At 40.7% G+C, this 21,470-nt stretch overlaps 1 protein-coding gene and 1 long non-coding RNA gene across 3 annotated transcripts in view; one reads left to right on the top strand and one right to left on the bottom strand.

The window, feature by feature from the left end:
• The window catches only part of CYBB (cytochrome b-245 beta chain), a 22,525-nt gene continuing 1,055 nt past the window's right edge, over window positions 1-21,470 (bottom strand). The window contains exons 2-13 of the mRNA XM_080374353.1: window positions 19,280-19,375; window positions 17,735-17,845; window positions 13,825-13,909; window positions 12,438-12,583; window positions 11,435-11,625; window positions 8,097-8,226; window positions 7,198-7,290; window positions 5,543-5,796; window positions 5,090-5,252; window positions 4,129-4,275; window positions 2,819-2,943; window positions 1-2,112 (exon numbers count right to left, since the gene is read on the bottom strand). Of these exons, the coding sequence (XP_080230479.1) occupies window positions 1,986-2,112; window positions 2,819-2,943; window positions 4,129-4,275; window positions 5,090-5,252; window positions 5,543-5,796; window positions 7,198-7,290; window positions 8,097-8,226; window positions 11,435-11,625; window positions 12,438-12,583; window positions 13,825-13,909; window positions 17,735-17,845; window positions 19,280-19,375 (1,668 nt within the window). The 3' untranslated portion in view covers window positions 1-1,985. The remainder of the gene's footprint in view (window positions 2,113-2,818; window positions 2,944-4,128; window positions 4,276-5,089; window positions 5,253-5,542; window positions 5,797-7,197; window positions 7,291-8,096; window positions 8,227-11,434; window positions 11,626-12,437; window positions 12,584-13,824; window positions 13,910-17,734; window positions 17,846-19,279; window positions 19,376-21,470) is intronic.
• LOC308058501 overlaps window positions 19,382-21,470 on the top strand; it is a 10,688-nt gene continuing 8,599 nt past the window's right edge. The window contains exons 1-2 of one of the 2 annotated variants that reach the window (XR_013925850.1): window positions 19,382-20,826; window positions 20,984-21,135. This is a non-coding gene — a long non-coding RNA (uncharacterized lncRNA). The other variant, XR_013925851.1, reaches the window with a different exon arrangement.

Below are 21,470 nucleotides of genomic sequence, written 5' to 3' on the forward strand. Positions count from 1 at the left end.
GCTTTTTTATGGTTTAGGAAAACAGTGATTTATTAACAAGCACAGAAATCCATTTCATGAGTTTAAGGTGACAAAAAAACCCTGGTGCAAGTGGCCTGAGTAAGGAAAGTTCCCTGGAGTTTTAAGAACAAATGTGGCAATGTTTAAAAAATGAATGTATGAATTAAAATACACCCTTCCAAGACTCTTCACATGATAAATACGCTGTCTCCTTTAGACCTCTTGTAATTCCTCTTTGCCCAGTTACTAACAATATATAGCATCCTGATCACATTTCTAATAAAATCAAAGGCAAATATTTCAATGCTTTCTGCACAGCATGACAGCTTATTATGTTTCAGTAGCAATGATTTTTATTCCACAGCAGAAGCTTCTTTAATTCTGCTTATGTTCTATTCTGATTTAATAGAGGTGTTTCAAACAGAATTATGTGGATTTAAATATGGCTCTTCTGAGGGAAAGAACTGGAAAATTCCCCACCAAGCTGATCTTTGCCAGAAACTGGTATTAATAAATAGGAAACTGGTAAGCTGTCCTTTTGAAGTCACATGGGGTGCTTGGATAAGATTTAAAAGTGGTGTAAAGGGAGAACACATCCTGTCTAGCAAGCTGACATGTAAAATATGCTGCATGCAACCAGATGGCTGCACAAATTTGAAATTGCAGGAGGAGACCACCACTTTCTTCTGTGACTGTAAGAACCTGTCAATAAGGTCTCATGCTGTGTAGGAGCTATCACAGGGCTTGGCTGCAGAGTTTAAAAGTCACTAAGCAGGTGATGGCTGAACGGGAGACTGTGGTGTACTAAATGGCAGCTTTTTCAAGGCTTTTTGCACTTTTTCCTTTTTTTTCTATGCTACTGGTTTTAATGCTTTTTTTTTTTTTTAATTATTTTCTTTCTCTCTTGCTGGTATTAAAAGTTTTGGTTCTTTTTTTTTTTTTTTTAGAACCTGTTACCTGTAGTGTACATCCAGAAGTATTGTGCTGTGTATGGGTGTCTTGTGCACATCAGAAGATCGATTTGTAGCTATTCCAGCTACTGCCCACATGATCATTGCTTTCTGAAACCTGTTTCACCATCAAAGAGGAACAGCTGAATAACAGGGCCAAAAGCACTGCATGTATTTAAAAACGCTCCAGAAAATACCCATTAAATCATTTAGGAACAAGTTTTTTTAAGCCTTGAAAATCAGAAATGGGAGTCTTGAAAACACAAAATCTCTTCTTTTTTGCATCACTGCACCATGAATTTGAAGATGTGAAACAGCATGTTCAAAGCAGCTGAGCAATGTCTCACATGCCAGGTGCAGAACTTGGTTTGAAACCGTGCTTGTCATCCCCCTGCAGCTGGGGTGGGGGTGCCACTTGGAAATCCAGGTGGTTCCTTTGCAGTTCTCCACTTCCCTAGAGAGGAACAGCTGCTTTTCAGCTGCCTGTGTTACCTCTTGGACAAGATGTTTAGGCTTTTATTCGGAAACCTGAAAGATGCTGGTGCTCAAAGGAGATTCTCTCTTTTAAGGAACAACCTTTCCAAGTCACCCTTCCCCAACCCTGTCTTGTTCCAGGGACTGGCTGCAGCCAGGTTAAGCTGTCTCTTAATAGCAAGCATTACGCTAGAACGCTTTATTGTTTAATAGCATTAAGCTTTATCAGTGTGCATTGGTTCCCAAATGCATATGGCTGCCTAGACCTTTCAGCAGTCATTACAAATAACAGGAGGATAAAGGCAGTTAATTGAGGGGAAATCCCCTCACACAGACAAAGTAGATTTCTACTAAATTGCCAGCATACAGAGGGCAGTGCAAACTTCCCTAAGGTAAAAATTGACTCTTTTACCCTGCCACAGTGCCAAAATAATTCCCAAGAAGCAAAGGGATTTGCGTTAGTGTAGCTGAGATTAGAAGCTGGGCTGTCCTCAGATTCCAAATAGAAAAAGAGATCCAGTCTTTAGAAATTATATTGAATGAGTAACACATGCTTGGGAGTTAGAAATTTTCCTTGTTAAAAATGAAATGTACTCCTCGTGGGTCAGCTTCTGAGTTGCTGATGCTCTGCTTGTTGAGTGTGTCAGCTAGGCCCTCAGGTCCACAGAGGAAAACACCTATTCTGGAGCTGTGAAGAAAATGAAAATATGGTTAGGAACTAGGTATGGAGCAATTGGATGTTCTTCATGTAAATCAATCTTATGTTCTGTAGGTGCAAGGTTTTTTTCTCAATTACAGGAACTGAAGTAGAACTTGATGTCTAGTCCTTAAAACTTATAACCCCTTAAAACTTGCAAGGCGCTTACTACTGCCTTTAAAACAAACGGTGGGCTAAATCTAAGCTCAGCAGAAGTCAGTGAAGACAGGTTTATTGACCTCAGTGGAATCAAGGAAATAGAGCTTCGAAGAGCTTACGGCACCGATTCTTGAAAGGAACTCTTCTGGGTTTTTTCCTATTGATTTTGGGTGCTCAGCTAAAGGTCATCCATAGGCAGGTTTGGGGTTTTGAGGTACATAGTATTTTAGGAGGTATTCAGACATCACCTGATACTCCTATCTAGCTGGAATGATGGGGTATGTTGTTTCTAAAACTATTGCTAATAATCAGACACTGCATGAGGTACCTCACCAAAAAGGAATGATTTTTTAAAAAAATATTGGTTAGAACAATTTGGTCAAGATCACATCCATGGCTGAAACAAGAATATAAAATACCTGGAGAATGTTAGAAAAAAATTGTTCCTCAGACTTTATCAGCCAAAGGAACAAGAATATGCTATTATGGCATTTAGATAGAGGAAGTCCACGGACACTATCAATTTGTACAAGTTTACCCAGGATGCTGCCCTGCAATAGTTTTGAACTCATTTTCCCAGTTAGGTCTTCCATACAAGGTTTTCTGTTTAAGGCCTGTAATCACATCTTTCTCTTCTTCATGATGCACTACAAAGTGAGTGGCCTGTGGGAAATGAAACAAAGGACAGCGTAAAGACAGAGTTAGATATGGCAGTATTATGTCCTGTTAAAGAAGTAACATCAATACACACTGAATTATTTCCAAACCAAGAATATGGAATTTATAGTGTTTAGCAAGGATGGCTAACATTTGTGAAGTCCTGACTATCGGTGTCTGCCTCCTCCTTTTCCCCAGACTGGGCAATCTCAAGAGTTAAAGCTATGAAGCACTGAACACAGCAATTAATTACATTTCTTTTGCAATTAAGTGGTTTGGTCTACAACTGTAAAATAAAGCTGTAAATTAAAACAGAACTTTCCCTTCAGGTACAATAATACAACTCCTTTGACCTTAATGAAGTCTTGCCAGTTTGATCTCGGGAAGCCTCGACCCATATGAGGAGGTCTTGTCCACTCTCCCTGTGTAACTTTCATCTAAAGCAGCTAAGCTAAGTAAAGCCAGGAAGAGAAGGTGTGGTTAAGAGCACAAGTTCAGGCCTTGCAGAGTTCTGCAGCACTTTTATATGAGGAAAAAGTTACAGGTAATGTTCTCCCCAAGCAAAAATTGTGGGACTTTTCCTTCTCTGCCCCCACCCCTCCCATGTGTGAGAACTTCCTATCTTGCTCCTGCCCCTCCCTGTCCATCTAGCTAGCTACAGAACTTTAGGCACATGGTGAATTTTGCAATGGTGAGACATAAGTAAAGTAAAACATCACTAAAAGTAACAAAGAGAGCACCTTTCCTGACTCCATCCCACACTCTGAAGTGGCTCGATGACGAGCTGCTCCTTTCTATCCCCACAGCGACCTGCCTGCATGGGGCCAGACAGAGAACTCATGAGAGTCCTCAAACAAATGAGCTGCTGTTGCTCAGACTTTGTGCATTACCTTCCCTAGTCCCAAATGCTATTAATTATATTTTAAGCAATATTAGCTATCTTAGAGATACTTGCATGGTCAGCTGGGGTTGCTGCTGTGAGGACAGACTGCTTCCTAGAGCAGTCCACAAAGGAAGTCAGAGTGCACATTAGCAGCTGATCCCGTGTAACTTCTGATGCGTAATACCTGTCTGCATGTAAAACCTCTGAGAGCCAGACAGAGGCCCATTTGGACATTCATCAAAACATAACAGACTTGCGAACATCGATCTCTGTGCATATGGAAGCAATATTTTCTACCATCTTGTTACCTGAGATTCATCCCAGCCTGTAAGGTAGATGTTATAGCTGAGAAACTCTGCGTTATTCCTCTCCTGCATTTGAGCCTCCAGAGATTGCAAGAGGTCAGCAAACCACTCAAAGGCATGAGTGTCCCTGCAAAGCCAGTAAAAATAAATCTGGAAGAGACAAGAGGAAGCTGTCAGGGGACATAGGCACTTACGGTTCCTAGTTTTATGTCTGCTGACAGAATGGGGATTGTAGAGTTCTTGTAGAAATTGCCCCAACTACTTCAGTAGATGGGTAGGCTCTTATGGAAGCTATTCAGGAGTTTTGATGCTGGGAGGGTCGTGAAGCAGAATGAGTGACAGCAAGAACAAGGAAATATCTTTCTATTTCTCTTCCACCAGTGGGTGACATTTTTAGTTCATGATATTTCCCCACATACATTATTGTAAAACAGTTTGTTAGGACATAAATAAATGATTTAGAGGTAGACTCTACCTCCCTTGGCAGGCAAGGTAAATTAAAATAGGTAACAAAACCAGTTCTGTTCTCTGAATATGACCATAAGAGCAAAGTGTGACCCCCCACCTCTGCACAGGGAGTTTCCAGAGGCAGGAGGGGAGAGGAGGATGCTAGCAGTGCTCTTCCACTGATGTATTGCTTTCTCTGTGCTTAGGGAAGGAATGCAATATTTGCATGGGCTGTGTCAGTGCCTTGGACTTCTTGTTTCTCATGCAGATTGAACAGCATCTCCACTGGAAATCCCCAGGGCCACAGTGAGGATTTGTATGTGAGATTATGCTTGTAGGCCATTTCTCCTTTAATTATGACCCTCCTACTTCTCTGCCTGCTAGTTTTGTGAGGTAGCTGGACTTTTCTCGTAGGACTCATGAGTGTCTGGAGCCACATCAGCTTTGCTGGGCCTGTTTTGATTTGGGCTGCCATCCCTTGAGCAATTCCATGGGTTCTGGGAAAGAGGAAATGTACCTTCTTGAGTTTTAGGTTGGTCGCATCGTGGCAGTATTTGTACCAGACAGACTTGAGTACAGATGCAAAGGGGGTGACCCCTATTCCAGCTCCAACGAGCATAACAGTTTCGTAACTGAATACGTCCTCACTAGCTGTTCCAAAGGGGCCGTCCACAGCTATCCTGAAATTGAAAGTACTCTTAGTAAATCAATAGTGAATATTTATCAGCACCATTTAAAATAACAGTAAAAAGGTAGGTATTTGTCTGCTACAACACACATTTGGGCTGAATACCAGCCAGCAAAAGAAGAGGTGGTGTTAATGGGAAGAAACTGTAAAGAGCCATCCAAGGCCCACATCTGTGTTGGAAGTAGTTAAAGATTGTATCACAGGTGCCACCAAACTGGTTGAGCAAAATTTAAACTGTCATAGGTGTTGGTTGACTTCCCTGTGGAGACTTTTTGTACATACTTGGGCAACTTCCATGCCTCTTGGAATTCTTGTTTATCACATCCGCAGGCATTGAACAAACCCTCTGTCCAGTCTCCTACAATACGGACATGAATGCTGAAGTAATCCTCTTCTGGAGCAGAGGTTAATGTAAATGGATGCCATTCCAGTTTGGACACTGCTGGACATTTGACAAAAATGTATTGCCCAACTTCCATCTTGAAGCCCTTCTTCATCATCTGGAGCTCAATTGTCTTGAAGGGATGAATGACCACCTACAGCGGGAGGGACAAGGGTAAAAAAGGGAAAAGGAAAAGTCTGTCTTCACTGTTCACTGGATGTATCTACATCCTCCATCACTAACAACATCCTCTGCTATGACAGCAAGGCAAGCAGGTGAAATTTTGTTCCCAGCAGAACTGGGAGTGAGGAACAGCACCTGACAGCCAGATGAAAGACTGCAGAAGATGCTGAATTTTTTTGGTTGAAGTATTTTTTCACACCATGTTTGCGGTCACTCCAGAAGGGACAGGTCAAACTGGCACGTCTTGTAACATATCACCAGATCTATGTATGCACACTGTGAATTCCAGATGCACCTTACACAGTGGCACAGCGCACAGTATTAATAGATTTGACAGTGTATGTAGGGGCAAAAACACAGGGCTGTCATACAGACAGGGAATTGGGTAGACAGTGCCTCTGGAAACTTATGTTTTTGTGTGTGGGACCTATGGACATTTGCATTCTGCCTATCTTTAGCCAAGAATAAATAGAACAGTATTCTAGAAGCAAGGCTAGTATTTCCATCACTACGATTTTTTAATCCTAAAGTTGTCTGCCAAGGTTATTTTCATTTTTCAGAAGAGATTTGCAAACGGGAGAATCAAGTCTATCTATTAATGTAGGTATTAATTATAGAGTTTAGCATCGTGGAAGAAATTTTCTGCCAACAAGACACTAAGCAGACACCATAGACATATGGTGTAGAAATGGCTCAGAGATATTTTAGTAAAATTATCAAAAAGCACACTAGGATCCTTCCAACATGTCAGCATTGTGCTAGGGCACAGTAGAGACACCGAATGTCATCCCTTAAAGCTTGCTATGATTTGAACAGGATACATCCACAAGATGTGTGGAATGTGAGGAAATTACACTGGGAAAGGCCAGGGTAGTTCTTACATGTTTGAGCTTAGTGCTGTGCTAATTTGACTGTCAGACTTTCAGAACCAGTGTTTATATGTCTGCAACACACAATGGGGAACAGAAGTTCATCATTTGCGTTGGCTGCACAAAATAGGCACCCCCTCACTCTCCTTTTCAGGAGTCATTTGTTCTGCTGAAAAATCAGAATTCTTAAATATCCATGTAGTTTTGAAAACAAAGATCTTAAATTATTCTTAAGGCTGTGGAATTTCTATATTACGAATTTTTTCACTCAATAAAAAGAAAACTAATTTCTCTTTCCTAAGATTCAGTTCTGCAGCATAGCTAACTTCCTCCTCTTGCTCTCTTTTAGAGGCAGGCTACATTTAGATGTTAGAGGTTAGCATCATGATAGCAGCCAGAACGTTCCTTTCACTGATGACATTGTAGGAGTTGCTGGCTTTGCTGCACCGTTTGGAAAAACTGATAAAGTTTTGCTGGGTGTTAAGCATAGCGTCACCACATACCTTTGTAATAACAACCTTCTGCTGTGACCTCCAAAACCGCACCAGCCTCTCACACAGGTACAAAACCATGGGACCTACTACCCACTTCCATGTCTGTAAGCAGAATAAAATGAGAAGTCAGGTAATGAAGATGGCAATTCAGATTGAGTCCTGGAAATGCTATGAGCAGACAAGTAATCTAGGTTCTGTATCAACCAGCGTAGGGACCCCTTAAGAGAGATGACACCTTCAAAATTACTTCTGGTCACAGAGGGGGTTTCTTTCTCTGTTGAGAGTTGCAGCTGGCTTTTTAGTTGCCACTAGAGTTACAGCAAGGTATTTTCCTATGAGTGATATTGTCTTTGTCTAAAAATTAAGGTAACTAAGTCAAAGTTGTGGAGTAAAGCTCTGAATGTGTTGTTGACTCAGGTCTGTATTACTGTAGGAGATGTGGTTTCTGTTAACAGATCAGTCTGAAAAGTGAACAACCAACCAGTCTGGTTAGTCAATAAAAGTTGAAGCTTCAATGTCACATTTCCAGACGCATTAATTTTCTGGTAATTATCATCAGTCCATTAATAATGTGAAACTATTTATTATGTAGATTATAGCACTTTCTAGAAGTCCCCATGAGCCACAAAATACATTTTGGGTAAACAGATATGATTTGCGCTTTTGTTTTGCCTATTAATTTTGCTCATTTTATGGCACACTGGAAGGGGGTTGTCTGTCTGTCTGTCCATTTCTGCTTATAATCCATTTTGTCAAAATCTATTGCTTTATGTAAAGAAAGCAGCCACTGAAGAGTGCTGGGGGTTACACAGCAACTTTTCCACAGCAAATGCATATGCTATTTAACAAAAGAAGAGTAAACTGTAAACATTTTTAATTGGATTTACACTCAAGACAACTGTTCTTACCATAGGAGGATTCCCTGAAAACTGGGGGATTGGGCAAGCCCCCTTCTTCCCCCATTGAGTGAAGTTCTTGTAGCAAATCTCTGGATTATGTTCAGCCAGGCTCTGATCTGTCTGCCCCCGTACAATACGCCTGGAAAAAAAAAAACAAACCAAGAATCATTAAGGCGATGAAATGAAAATGAAGGTATATGTCCCTTATTATTATTCTACAGCTTTGATATAGCTTGACTGCTACAATCAAACCACAAAAATGTTATTGAAGTGATAAAAATGGAGAAGAAATTTTATGGGGAAAAATACTGACTACAAGATTAGGAAATGTAGAGGTATGTCCATTACCATTTTCAGGATGCAGTCACAATAGGAAAGCTTCATTCTTTCCAGAGTTACCCTACTTTTTTCTTCAATAAAAACAAAACCTGGAGTGGGCAAGGTAGCCAGTTTCCTAGTGACCAGACAGAAATAATTTCTGTTGTTTATCTTAGAAATTTGGAGAGCTCTTTCCAACATACATTCTTCCTTTGACCCTTGCTCTCCCTCTAAAGCTGTGGAGTAGCTGTTCAGTCAGTGTGGATGAACACAGATGAACTCCTGATGCAAAGCAGCTATGCAAACTATATCAGCTTGTGTTAGCTGATGATCTGGCCTCTATATTCTTGCTTGGTTAGGGTTCGTTGTTGTTGTTTGTTTTATTATAGAGAAGTCTGACTTCTCCAGTTCAGCTGTATTTCCAGTGGCAGAGCTAAAGCTGAAAGGCAGTTTCAGTTTTGAGGGGGAAAAGTATGTTCTGATCTTGTTCACTATTTCCTGCCTTTGTCTGGAGTTGTGCCAACCTCAAGGGCATGTAAGAGTCCCCAGAATGATTGTAATTAGGATGAGGGTCATAGTAGAGAAATTCAGATTAAGATCTACTGATTTTCCTTAGAAACAGTCTGGTTCTGATCAGGCTGTTCAGTTTTATGCCAATATGATTCTGTTGTTATCTTCTTCCCGTGACTTCTCTTTCTGCTTTTCTAGCTCGGTTTCCATGAAGTAGACTATGTTTCTCATGTTTCAAATAACACGTGGTATGTAAGTCATATATATGCCCAGCTTTAAGATTTATCAGAAGATTTTTAGAAAGCCTGTGCACCATCTTAAAAGTTGCACTGCTCACAAATATTACTAACGAACCTCTTCCTCATTAAAGGTTTGATTAACATCCTGTCTGAAAAATAAAGGGAAGGAATGACACTGTCCTGGGAGTGTCATGAGTTGCAATTTGCAGGAACATCACCAGCTGCAGTTTACTTCCCTACTAATGACAACGGGTTCATCTGAGCTGCCCTCTGGGATGAGTTGGGGGGCAGGAGGAGCCCATTTCCTGCCACTCCTCACCCTGTTGCTTAAGGGAAAGTGAGCCTGAGGTTCTTGGCCTTGTCCTATGCTCCATTCAAGGTCTGACAATGCCAGTACCCTGTACAGGAGAAAAAAAAGACTTATTTTCCCTCATTACTCAGTGCAGATGCTCTTCCAGTACTGTAACTAAGCTTTCAGTAGTATAGCCTTATAGCTACTTCTTTTTCAGTTGAAAGTTTTACTTTAGCTTCCAAAGCAGGGTGATCTGCATCTCTGTGCTCTCTCCTCTTTACATTTACTGTGATGGGAAGTTTAGGATGTTTGTCCGTGACACTTAGGTCATGCACAAAAAAACATCAGTGCTGCTAAAGTGCTGTAATGGCTTGTAACGGACAGGGATATGCCCCTTTGATTCTGTTAATTATCTTTCGTTCAGTTTTCTGTATATACATATCTGTATGTATGTATATATGCTTAAGTATGACACACAGCCTTCTGTCTCCTGAAATAAACTTGACATCTATGCCTCTCTCTAGCATGTTACTTTGAGACTGTCAGATCATACTTATTCCATAACATCCATCTTTGCACACGTAAGATGCCTTCCTTCAGTGTAAAAACCTGTCCAACTAGTGTATTAGTATTTTATCTAAACTCAAAATGTCCCTCTTGCCTTTAAGGCGAAATAAGTGAGGCCACTGAGTTCACAGCCAGAAAGCATCCTTCCCTCTACAGACAATAATATTCCTATGTTTATCTCCTTTGAAAGGACAGCTGAAGTTCTCTGACAACCACATTCAACCCCACGGCTGCCCAAACTCTTGTCTTTTCAGCATAGTGCAATTAAAACGGTGGAAGTATACTGAACATCCAAATAAGCAAAAAGTCAACATTTTTGAAACACATACTCCTCACCGACCTCTAGGAAGAATTGCTTTCTGATAGCATTGTGTAGTTACTACTAGCAAGATTGTACATTTCGTCAGTAACTATACAGTCTTTGCTGCAGGAAACATGAACCACTTGTCCTTTTCTTTCAACAGGTTTTGCTCACACCTTCTCCTTCTTGTTTTGGAAGTTGGAATGGCCAAGTATGCTGGTGGTGATCCTCATCTGCCTTCTATTTTTGTTCTTCCTGTTGTGCTCTCATTTCTGTCTTTTTTCTGGCATTACTGGACTGAGAGGAAGTGTTTTTGAATAGTCATTTTTGCTGAGCATTTTTAAAGCATACTTTCTAGTGCACCTAAAATTTCCTTTAAAATGAACAATGTTGTATAATTATGAACTATGAGATGTGGCTTGGATACTTTAGCCTTTTTTGTCTTTCTTTATGCGTCAGTTCTGTGGTTTTGAAAAATGGAACTAAAGTTCATTTTTCTAAGTGCTAAAATAGAGTTTGCATAGCACTAAAATTGTTTTGCTAGGCTTCTCAGCTATTTCAGAAGAAGGTACAGAATGAGCCAATAGTGGAAAAAGATGTTTGGCATTTGGAAGTTACAAAACCTTACAGTTGCCTATGGTTGAGCTGCAACAGCTAAAAATCTGTTCTGAAATGCTGCTGATATTAAAAGTTCATCCAAATCTGAAAGATAAATCTGTGTTACTAGAGTTTTCATTTACCCAACAAAATCCTAGGGCCTACATAATTTTTATGCTGAGATGTTCTTACATGCATGTATGTGATGGAATTCCTTTTAGGAGAGAAAGATAAATTAACAATTAGAAAAAAACTTGGGAAACAGCTTTCCCATTAGAATATCAGAAGAAATTGAGTATCAGTGAGCTTAACTATGCCAGGTTCTCATGAAGCTTCATGCATGTGAATAGCTTGTTGTACATATCAGTGAGAGCCACTGGCTCTCAAAGCCTGCATTGGCCCAGCATTGCTATCACAAATAACTGTTGCTTGGTAGCTTAAGTCCCTATACTTATGTGTGTAGAAGGCTTTACAATAAGATACAGTAGTTATTATGTACTGTGTGATAAATGTGAATACTCACCCAGCACCGTGGATAACAAGGCCAATGAAGAAGATGACAAAGAGATGGTGGGTGTACCAAAATACTTCGAAATACGACCTTCGGATGGTTTTGGTGGATGATGTGATGATTAGTATGAGGGCCAGTGTGATGATAACTCCGCTGAGACCAGCCAAGTACGTGAAAGCAACATATAGGCCTCCCACAGGATTCTGTGAAATAATTGCACACGTTGGTCTAAGGAAGGGGTCACATCAAAGCAGAGCCAGCTGAACCATCAGTATGTTTTGCTTGGCAAATCCTTTGCTTTGTTGTAAATCTTTAAGTCATCCTCTATCAATTTTGTATGCCGACAACCCCAAAATCCCACTCCATTTTTGTTGCACTGCAGATTTGCCTTTACTAAAGTAAGTGGAAGTAGAGGAAAAAGATTTCCCACCAATTCACACACCGAACATTGTTTCTTACTCTGCTGTTGCTCAGCAGTATGGGCTTGGGGAAGGTGAATATGTTTGCATAGCTCTGTTGTTGAAAGCTGGAGTCCTACATCCATTTTCAGGGAGCTAAATGACAGCTCTCCTTTCCAGTGGTGGCGTGCAGCTGTGGGTCTCTTAACTCGTACAGACACTGGACACTTGGTGCTTCTGAGGAATGGGGAAGTTCCTTACTTTTGGTTTTTGTTAACCAGGGCTTAAGCAGCCCAAGTTCAAAACTTTTCCCCTGATTTCTGTGTACCTTTCTGTGTGCCATGTCTTCCTTAGCCACAAGACTGCTTTACAGAGTATTTGTTTTTACATAATGTTTTAAAAAAACTACTTTGAAATCCTCAGGTGAAAAAGTTTAAATGCCAAAATTCAGCAACAATATTACTGATAAATATATAAGAGTGAATTATAAAAGGATTTGCTGCAAGATGGCCCAAATCCAGATTGTGCACACTAGAAACAGGTACTTTGCTCAAATAGCCTTATATGATCATCTAAATAAATGTAATAATGACTTTACACAGTCTGTTGTCACTTACTCCAATAGTTTTTCTAAAAAAGTTGACGTAGCTTTCATTTGGGTTATCACCAAGGCTAGAAAGCACAGCTGCCAGAGTGTGTTTCTCTTCAACACGGGCGTGCACACTCCACTCTACGTTGAATAAGTGTGCAATGGTGTGAATTGCTAGGAGTGACAGGAAAGAAATAATCACTGTTAAGCACAAGACAAGTACTCAGTGGTTTTGGCTACCATATGAAACTTTGGAACATTTGTCAATGGAAGCTTAAGACCTTTGCCACTTTCACCCTCTTCATCAAAATTTGAGATCACTGACATGTTCTACCTTACCAACTGAAGTTTACTTCTTTTTGGGTGGGAGAAAGAAGTAAAGGTAAGTTTCCAGCACATCTTTGTTCAACAGAGGCTTTCAACAACTTGAGTAGTAGTATCCTAATACATGGGAAATTGAAGTATGGGATGGCTTAAATTATTTGTCAGGATTATCCAGGATTTATGTAGAAAAGCCAGAAAATGAATCTGGATCTCTTTGGTGTCACATTTGCTAGTGCTGCTTTGTTCTGCTGTATTGCTAATAATCACTAACAATGTTCATGATGAGCTGGATGTGTTCATAAACCTAGTACAGCTGAGGTGTTTCACACTACCTCCACTACACATTATTGCAGGGGCAAGCCGTATAATGCTTTTCAAAATTTTCTCCCTTTTGTATCACCGGCTACCTATTCACCTTCAAAACAGGGCCTGATGGGTACAGATCTAACACCCCCAGGCAATCCGCTGCTGCAGCCCTCCTCTGTGGCCTTACTTTACTGCATCGCCCTGCTCCTTTTCTGTGAAGAGGTGGTGAGTCTTCAGCCACAGCTCAGAAAGGGAACTTGCTTAACTCAAGTAATCTACTGATATGAAGACTGTTCTAGGATATACCTTTGTAAGGTACTTGCATTGAGAAGTGACAAATGTGATGGGGGAAAAAAAAAAAAAGAAACCCCTCAGTTTAGGAAATGAGATATAAAATATGAAAATATTCCCGTGGCCTGTCCAGGTTTTTATATACCCTTTTATCATTTGTATTATTTGTTTCAGACATGCCAGCAAAGAAAAAAGTCTGAACAAGAATTAAAGCCAGAGTATGTGGTTCTCAGGGCATTGCTAAACATCCTTTATTAAACTGTGTCAAAAATGCTGCCGGTGGATCAAGGGAAAAGTATTATTTCTTATTTTTCTTTTGCTCTCTGCCAGTTGCAGAATAGTATCTGAAAACTGATTTAAGCCTTGGCACATGCTGACTCCTTTAGGTTAGTGAAATCACATCTCTACACATATCCTTAAGAACTTGAATCCCAGCTGGGTTCTGTGTAAAACACATGACAAAGCAATAAACAAAGAAACATTTGAGTACCAACCAGTATGAAGAGCGATCATCCATGCCACCATTTTGTGAAAGGTGAGGTTCCTGTCCAGCTGTCGTCTGACGCGGGTAGAGCAGCACTTTGGGTTTGAAGAAAGAAAGTATTTGAAGACTCTTTGTGATTTCTATGCACACTTACTTAATTGTAGGAACAAAAACAGAGGGCCTGAGCACAACAATTGATGGCATTGCTAGTAAAAATCTAGAATTCCTAAATATAGACAAAAATATTTCCTCCCATACTTCAGACTACAGGAATAACAGATGATGTTTTAATGTGTTCCATTGAAACAAATCACTTGATAATGAGAAAAAACTTAACATCCAGTATGACAAAGTACATATATTATCTGTGTTAAAGTACATGCTATAAACAGAAGGAGGGGTCACAGTCTGCCATGGCAGGGTGACTGCTTTGGTAGTGGCAAGTCGCCACCCAGCATCAGGATCCTGTTGTGGTTCATGCTGTAGAAATGGATTGCAAAGTCTGGGTATGACTGTCTCAGGGAGCTTCCACCCCAAATGTGCTAGTCACTTATGGTCAGTAATGCAAAGTGATTCCTTCCCCAAAATACTGGGTGTACTTGCCAGGCATTCACTTACAACTTGTTTCTGGAGTTACACAAAGAGAAACAGAAAGAGAAAATCTCTGCTGATACAAACTGAACAAGTTGGCTCTTAAGAAAAACAGAACAATACGTTCATGAGGAATGTTAAGTTCCTAAGAGGCCCCATCTAAATGGTGCTGCAGTCAGTGGGAGTTTTCCTATAACTTTAAGTTCCTGTAAAGCTAGCATTTGCTGTCTCCACACAGTAGAAAGCATGATTATCCTATGTTGTATCTTTATATTGCTTTTGCTGATTGGCAAAGGGAAGAAAACACTGTGGAAACTAACACAAACATTTCCTCACAGGAACCAGGTAAATGTTTCACACCATGAATAAAGAGAGACAAAAATATTCTCCCAGGTTTTGCTGGACATTAACTTTGTGGAGGCCAGGGTAAGGTAATGCATCTTCCCAGCTGAGAAGGTGGAGCTGATCACCCCAGCTCCCATCCCGGAGTGAAACAGAAGGGGTGCTGAAACACCAGAACAATTTAATTTCTGATTTGTTCGTTACTTAGTGGAGATATACCAGCAGTGGCCTTACTCTTCCATACCAGTCCATTTCTAAATGTCCCATGAGTGTTAACTGTACAGATAAACAGATGAGCAGGAAACAGTTCTCTCCAGTTATTCTCCAGCTGTGCAATTGATTAAAGGGCCAGCTCTAACGCTCTGGGGCTACTGCAATGACTTCAGCAGACTATAACAACAGCCAGGAGAATTTTGTCCTTTCCTGTATCATGTATCTTGAGACACAATTAAGAAGACTGTAGAATAAACTGTAGCATAGTAAAGGAAGTGGAGCTCTTCTTGACTGCCTTGCAAAAAGCACTTGGTCTTTCTGTTCAAGAAGCAGAAGGCCAAGCAATGGCAAAAAAAGTATTGAGGCTCATTAACAACAGTGATGAATACGGCAATAAAGGGCATGCAAAGAAAACAAAGCTGTTCTTTCAATTAATCACAAATAAATTTGTAGTGTATGATTTCTGGATGGCAGGATGTAAAGGGCAAGAGTTTCCAGCACACTCCTATTGAACAGTGAGTTTCAACAATCCTCCCCTCTCCTTAACCCCAATGACATTGTTGTTGGAAAGGTCACTGCCCTTTCAGTAAGTTATTTGACATTTTAAAATCCTGATTTTTCTTAAGAGATCCTCACAGGTGTTACCTGCAGAGCACAGCTAATTACAGACAACAGAACAAGTATAAGCAGCTGTACTCCTGTGCTACGGCCACCACAGTCCTGACACTACCACTGGCACACTGGGCTGTGCATGTTTGCCTAAGATATAAAATTACCTCCTTCCTGAGGTACGGCCTAATTGCAAAAAGCAACTGAAGTTAAACAAGCACCATCTAACAGCCCTTATTTTATGGCCTTCCCTCCCCTCCTTGCTCATCCTCGGGGCCCTTTGCTTCATCACACAGCCCAGTGCCACCAGCAAGACAACGAGCTGCAGGAAGGAAGCAGAAAGGGAGCTGTAGCTCTCTGCATGGCTCTCACCTGCACACTGGGGTGTAGCCTGAGTGACTCTACCACAGTGCCCAAGGCAGAAGGCCTTACTCTGTAGCATGAACACTGAGATAAGAGGGACAGCTTCATCGAGATCCTGGTTAGAAAAGTTAAGCTATAGATGTTAGGAGATAAGTAATTCAGAACAAGTAGCTTAAAGTCCTAGCAGGAGTACAATTCTCAACACTTGGAATGAGTTTTTAGCCCTCCAGTAATGTTCCCAAAAGTGTCTTCAGCTCTTTTTTTGCTTTGACCTCAGAAGACCTCTGCCCAACCTGCTTTCAGCCTGACCTCCGTGAAATCTATTTTTTTAGACCTCATGAAGTCCTTGCATGATCAAGAGCTCATCAATATTTTCCAGTTGTATTCATGCAACAGCAACATTAATTCTTAATAAATTTACGTTCATGATTGACTTCTGCAGCCTGGGGAGTCAGCTCTAAATCTTGGCAGACACTAGTTGATCTTTCTCAGGGCAGGGAAGAACAGCTTTAACCCTACAGTTTTACTTATTGTTCTTTTTCCTTTTACATAGGTGGCAGGTATGGCTGTCTGCTTTTGTAGCATCTCAGAATCTGAAGGGGTATAGCACAAGGCTGAAAGCCTGGTCTGTGTAGTTACAACTCTCTGTTCCTAAGTGTTATGCCTTAAAAAGGGCAGGGCACTGTCCTTACTCCTAAATGTAATTTAGGAGCTTAAGGAGGCAGACACATCTCATTTATTCAGCCTCACTGATTGTCAGGATATATCTACCAGATGGAGGTAAGCCGGGGTTGTCTCTGATTATTTTCTTATTACTTTGTATTCTGCTCTCTTCCCCTATGAAGGACTCTTGAAATAGTGCATCTATTTTATTGCTTCCTCTTTTGCTCTGCTTTTTCAGCCCCCACAGGCTCTCTCATTTGTGTGTAAGAATTTATGCTAGATTTATAAATGAAAACCAACTTCTGTGAACTGGTTTTGTTGACTATGTGTATATTAAAGAGGCTAGAAAGAAAGGAGGAATCATTATATATTTGGAAGGACAGTTCATGAGCTCGAGGACACCACTGCTTCTTTCACTGCACCATGGCATGCATTTTCTGTGTTATTTCTGCTGTAATAGCCAGAAATCTAGATTTCAACAGTGTGATACAGTCAGTACTACCATAGGAAGATACTCCAGCTGTCACTGAGAATCAGTTGTCCTCTTCTTAGTGGTGGTTCCTCAGTGCTGTGTATAACATTTGCATTTGGGAGCTAGAAACGGTCAAAAGGTCTGAAAACTATTTCACCCTGAGATGGAAATGCACCTCAGACAAGAAAGACTATAATGAAACAGGTGGGAAAAGTCCCATTCTGAAAGTCTGTGAAAGCCTACATTTACTTTGAGAACTGAACATGCAAAGACAGAAGACATGGGCTAGTATCTCCCTCTGTAAATGGGTGTTGCATCAGTGACAAATGATGTGAACCTGTGCAAGCAGCACCAATGGCTCTGCCTGCCAGAAGAAGGGCTTTGCACCTGCAGCCAAGGCAGCACGATGCCCCGGAGGCAGGAAAAAATGCATTCAAGTTTAAAGACTTGAAGGAGGCTAATTCAAGGCTAAACCTCTCAACAGAGCTCTAGGTACACCATTGGCATACAGACCTCAGTCTTGCTCATCAGCCTTATCTGCTTCCTAAAAGAGGACATCCCCAAAGTACGGTATATTTGGGGAACTTGGATGAAGTTGCTTAGTATATTTGCAAGGCTGCTTAGGTTTTTATCTTTCATAAATTTTGAAATTCTTTCTTCATCTTACCGCACTTGATCCTCTGAGGAAGGAGAGCAAGTTTCGACATACTGGCAGCAGAATCAGCATGCAATTGAAATTCAAGCAAGCTGCTGGGGCCCTTGCCAGAGCCAAAGCACGCTGTAATTGGAAAGATAATGTTATTTAATGCATTACCCAAGGCATTATCCAGAACATGGGTAGACACAGATTTCATTTATGCATTATATCACAACTTTTCGTGAGTGTGAGATCTAGAGTTAATTAACAATGTCCACATTTCAGAGTAGTCATGCTCTGGCCAAGTCAGAGACACAGGTGAGGCAGAACACATTCCACCAGATAGACAGCTTTTATTTCCAGTTTTGAAATAATAGGCTTGTACAAAAAGCTCCCTGTCATGTCTGACAATCAATGGCCAAGCACAGATGCAAGTTGAAGCCATTAGTAAATTTTCTGTCCCAAGGCTGTAAAGAAAGTCTCACTGCTGGGGCTTCAGTTGGCTGGGGGGGTGTGGTAGACAGAAGGGCAGCTTATGAGGGAAGCGGTTTTATGTTCTCTGTTGTCAGTAAAGGGAGTCTAGGGAAATTTGTTGTCTCATCTTTTAGGATTATATTCCCTTAATGTTGCTCTTCACCCTGTACAATTTCAGATTTTTGAACAAAGGCTGTTTGAACAGAGGGAACAATGACCATATTAATCCAAACACAGTGAAGGGAAGCAAAAGATAATGTTTGCCCTCCTTGCGTTTGTTCGGACCCTTTCAGGTTTCAGATCACAGTTACTGACTTGGGGTTACACTGAGCTCTAGTTATCCAAGCACAGGTCTCTGTGACTTCAAAGGCAACTGCACCATGATTGCAAAGGACAGAATTTGATCCATAGATGCGAAGCCATATGCAGAATGGGATTTCGTGCTTTGTTGAATTAAACCATAGCTTTGCAAGCCTTTTAAAAAGTGCTATGTTCTGTAATTTGAAGCTTAGCCTGCTTTTTTTGTTAGTGATCAGGCTTTTAAAATATGTGAACAAATTAGTTTTCTCTGTCAGTTGGTCATGACCCGTGGCAGCTTTGGAAGCAGTCGGACACACAATGCTGCATTAACCAGTGGGATTATACTGAGTAGCCCAGGGTCCAGGATCACTTCACTACTTGACTAGTATTCACAGGCTTGATGAATGTGTGAATGATGATTGCTTTTCAGAGCTAATAGCTTTGTAAAATATTCATGCTATGAAAAATAATTGCAAAGGGAAGTGATTGCACAATATTTCAATAGCAATATTTTATTCATCTTTTGCTTAATAAAGCAGCCAAAATTTAAGTTCACTTTAATTACCAGGAGCATAATAGTTACCTGAAAACATCTTCAGAATGGGATCTGTCTATTTTATGTACCAACTTTCTATTCAGAAGCACTGGGCATCTGTCTGCATTCAGTTATATGTCTGCATGTGACTTTTAACTCCTACAGGAACTTGCAGCTCCAGCCACTTGATCCTCCTTCAATCAAATAAAACTAGGGAAAAATGCTATGTGCTGTCTATGCCAATTTAATACACGTTTTGTACTTACGCCAAGGAGTACTCTGGTGTAGAAGAATTTTGGTGGAACATCATACACAAGATAGTACCACCAAAAGAGGAAGGCATTTAGCCCCAGCCACACAAGCTGAAATAGAAATGAACAGGAAGCTTTACAGTTTGTTGTTAGAGATTATACATCTGAATTTACAGAGTTCAGATAATGGTCAGTTGGTTCATTGTGCTCCTGTTTGCAGAGAGGTGCACTGCAGGGTATAAAGGCTTCAGGACAGGCAACAGAAATGTTTCTGGTGGAAATAGGCTCTGATGTGTGCACACAGAAGTACGGGAGTGGCAAAAACCAAAATACAGCAATGGGTAGCTGAAACTTTTGCATAGCTCAAAGGGTTTAGGCATGATTATATAAGGACCATCATATTACAGGTGTTTAGCTAAGTCTGCAAGTCTAGTTGAATGTCCAAACATCATTAAGGTTTAGGGTCTCTTCCAAACGGCAGTTATTCAGACATATTAACCTATGTAAGAGGAAGACTTAGGAACTGTGCCAAAGGACAAAGAAGCTTGAGATCTAAATATAGATGGCCTAAATTGCACGTAGGGCTCTGAAGGTCTGAAAGCAGTCAGCAGGAAATATTCAACACAGGCATTTTGGTAGTGTTTAGACTACCCAATACTGGGCTTCTTTGTAACTGTACTGCAGTATTCTCTCATTCTTGCATATCCTATGGTGCAGGTTTCTTCAGGGAAAGAGAAGTTATTAGCTCTTTCCAAAGCTATCTAAGGCAGCTACAAGCCCATCCATCCAAAGAGATGATAGTGAATCTGGGCATTTGCCCTCCTGATTTTACATCCCATAGTGAAACCAATCTGTATCAGAGTATCCTCAATCTAAAGCAGATTTACTAGGTGGTGTGTGAAAACGAAGTCTAATAACTGATGAAAAAACCCAGCCTCTGATTATAAGTTAAGGATGCCAGAAACTGACATTACAGCCCCTCACCCCTCCTAACCCATACATTTTGCTAGTTCTTTGGCCCAACTGACACTGTAAAAAACTTGGGATTAGTTTAGATCTTGAAAATGTATTACCCTTGTGACATAAATACAGGGAACGAAGGGATTTCCATCAGGGTAAGGCAGTATATGGGAAATCCCCAAATCCTCATTAAAAAAACCAAACTCATCTCAGGATTAAATGCTTAGGATACGTATTTAAAGTGAGAGTGTTTCCACTCCCACATGCCCGTCAGCATGCCCAGAAGACCAGGATGTTTGGCATGATCCTTGAAGGTCTCTCACAGCTCTTCCTGGTGTTAACCCATGTGGAACATGGACCTTCCGAAACACACTGTGACACCCTCTGGCAACTGGGGGTTGAGTTGAAGAGTTAGCAGCCATCTGTGCTCTTCAGCTAAGGGACAGTGGAGGCAGCACAGGCTGGGGTTAAGGCAGCCATGTTTCTGTTTTGTTGAGGTACACCAACAGAAACTGTGGCTGTCCTGTTTCTTTCAAGCACTGGACAGCCCTGTACCCAGCCAGCGTGCACTGAAGCTGTAGAGGACAAAGCCAAACACTTCAGTAAGGCTTCCAGTGAACTGTCCTTTTGGCTGGATTCTTTATCAGTGACTTCGTTAGTTCCCTTCCTTATTAGCTGACCTTGTTATAGCTTTGAGGCTCTAAATAGAAATTCCTTATTTGAATAAAATAAGGGCCTCCTAATTTTTTAATATTTCAGTTCTGGTGGGGAAAAAAACCCACCCCAGAATTCACCTTTTGGCAGTTTCAACTTCCTCAAGTCACTGAAGGTGACAGCAAACACAGCTACTGCTTTGCAAAGCACTGAAGTGCCAAGGTTATCTTCCTAAATCAGAGCTGCACATCTACAATGTAAGTATTGATTGTTCATAGCAGGAGGAATACCTTTTGGAGAAGAGATGTTCACATTTCAGTCACCACAAATGTATATGTTCTAGGTCTTCTTTTTCTTCCTTTCATTTTTTACGGCTAGTAACCACACTTGGCAACAATACCTTAACTGGTATTACATTTTGGTTTTGTACATGTTTTACGTGTATCTATATGTGTGTGTGTGTATATATATATATATATATATATAAATTGTATGCCTATAGCTTTTGTATCACACTGTGAAGTGAAAAAAATAAAACACAAATATTAAATTCTGTCTACATTTTCTCCAAGGAGGACTGTACAGCTTTACT

This window comes from Falco punctatus (genome assembly GCF_963210335.1).
Source record: "Falco punctatus genome assembly, chromosome: 2".
NCBI lineage: Eukaryota > Metazoa > Chordata > Aves > Falconiformes > Falconidae > Falco > Falco punctatus.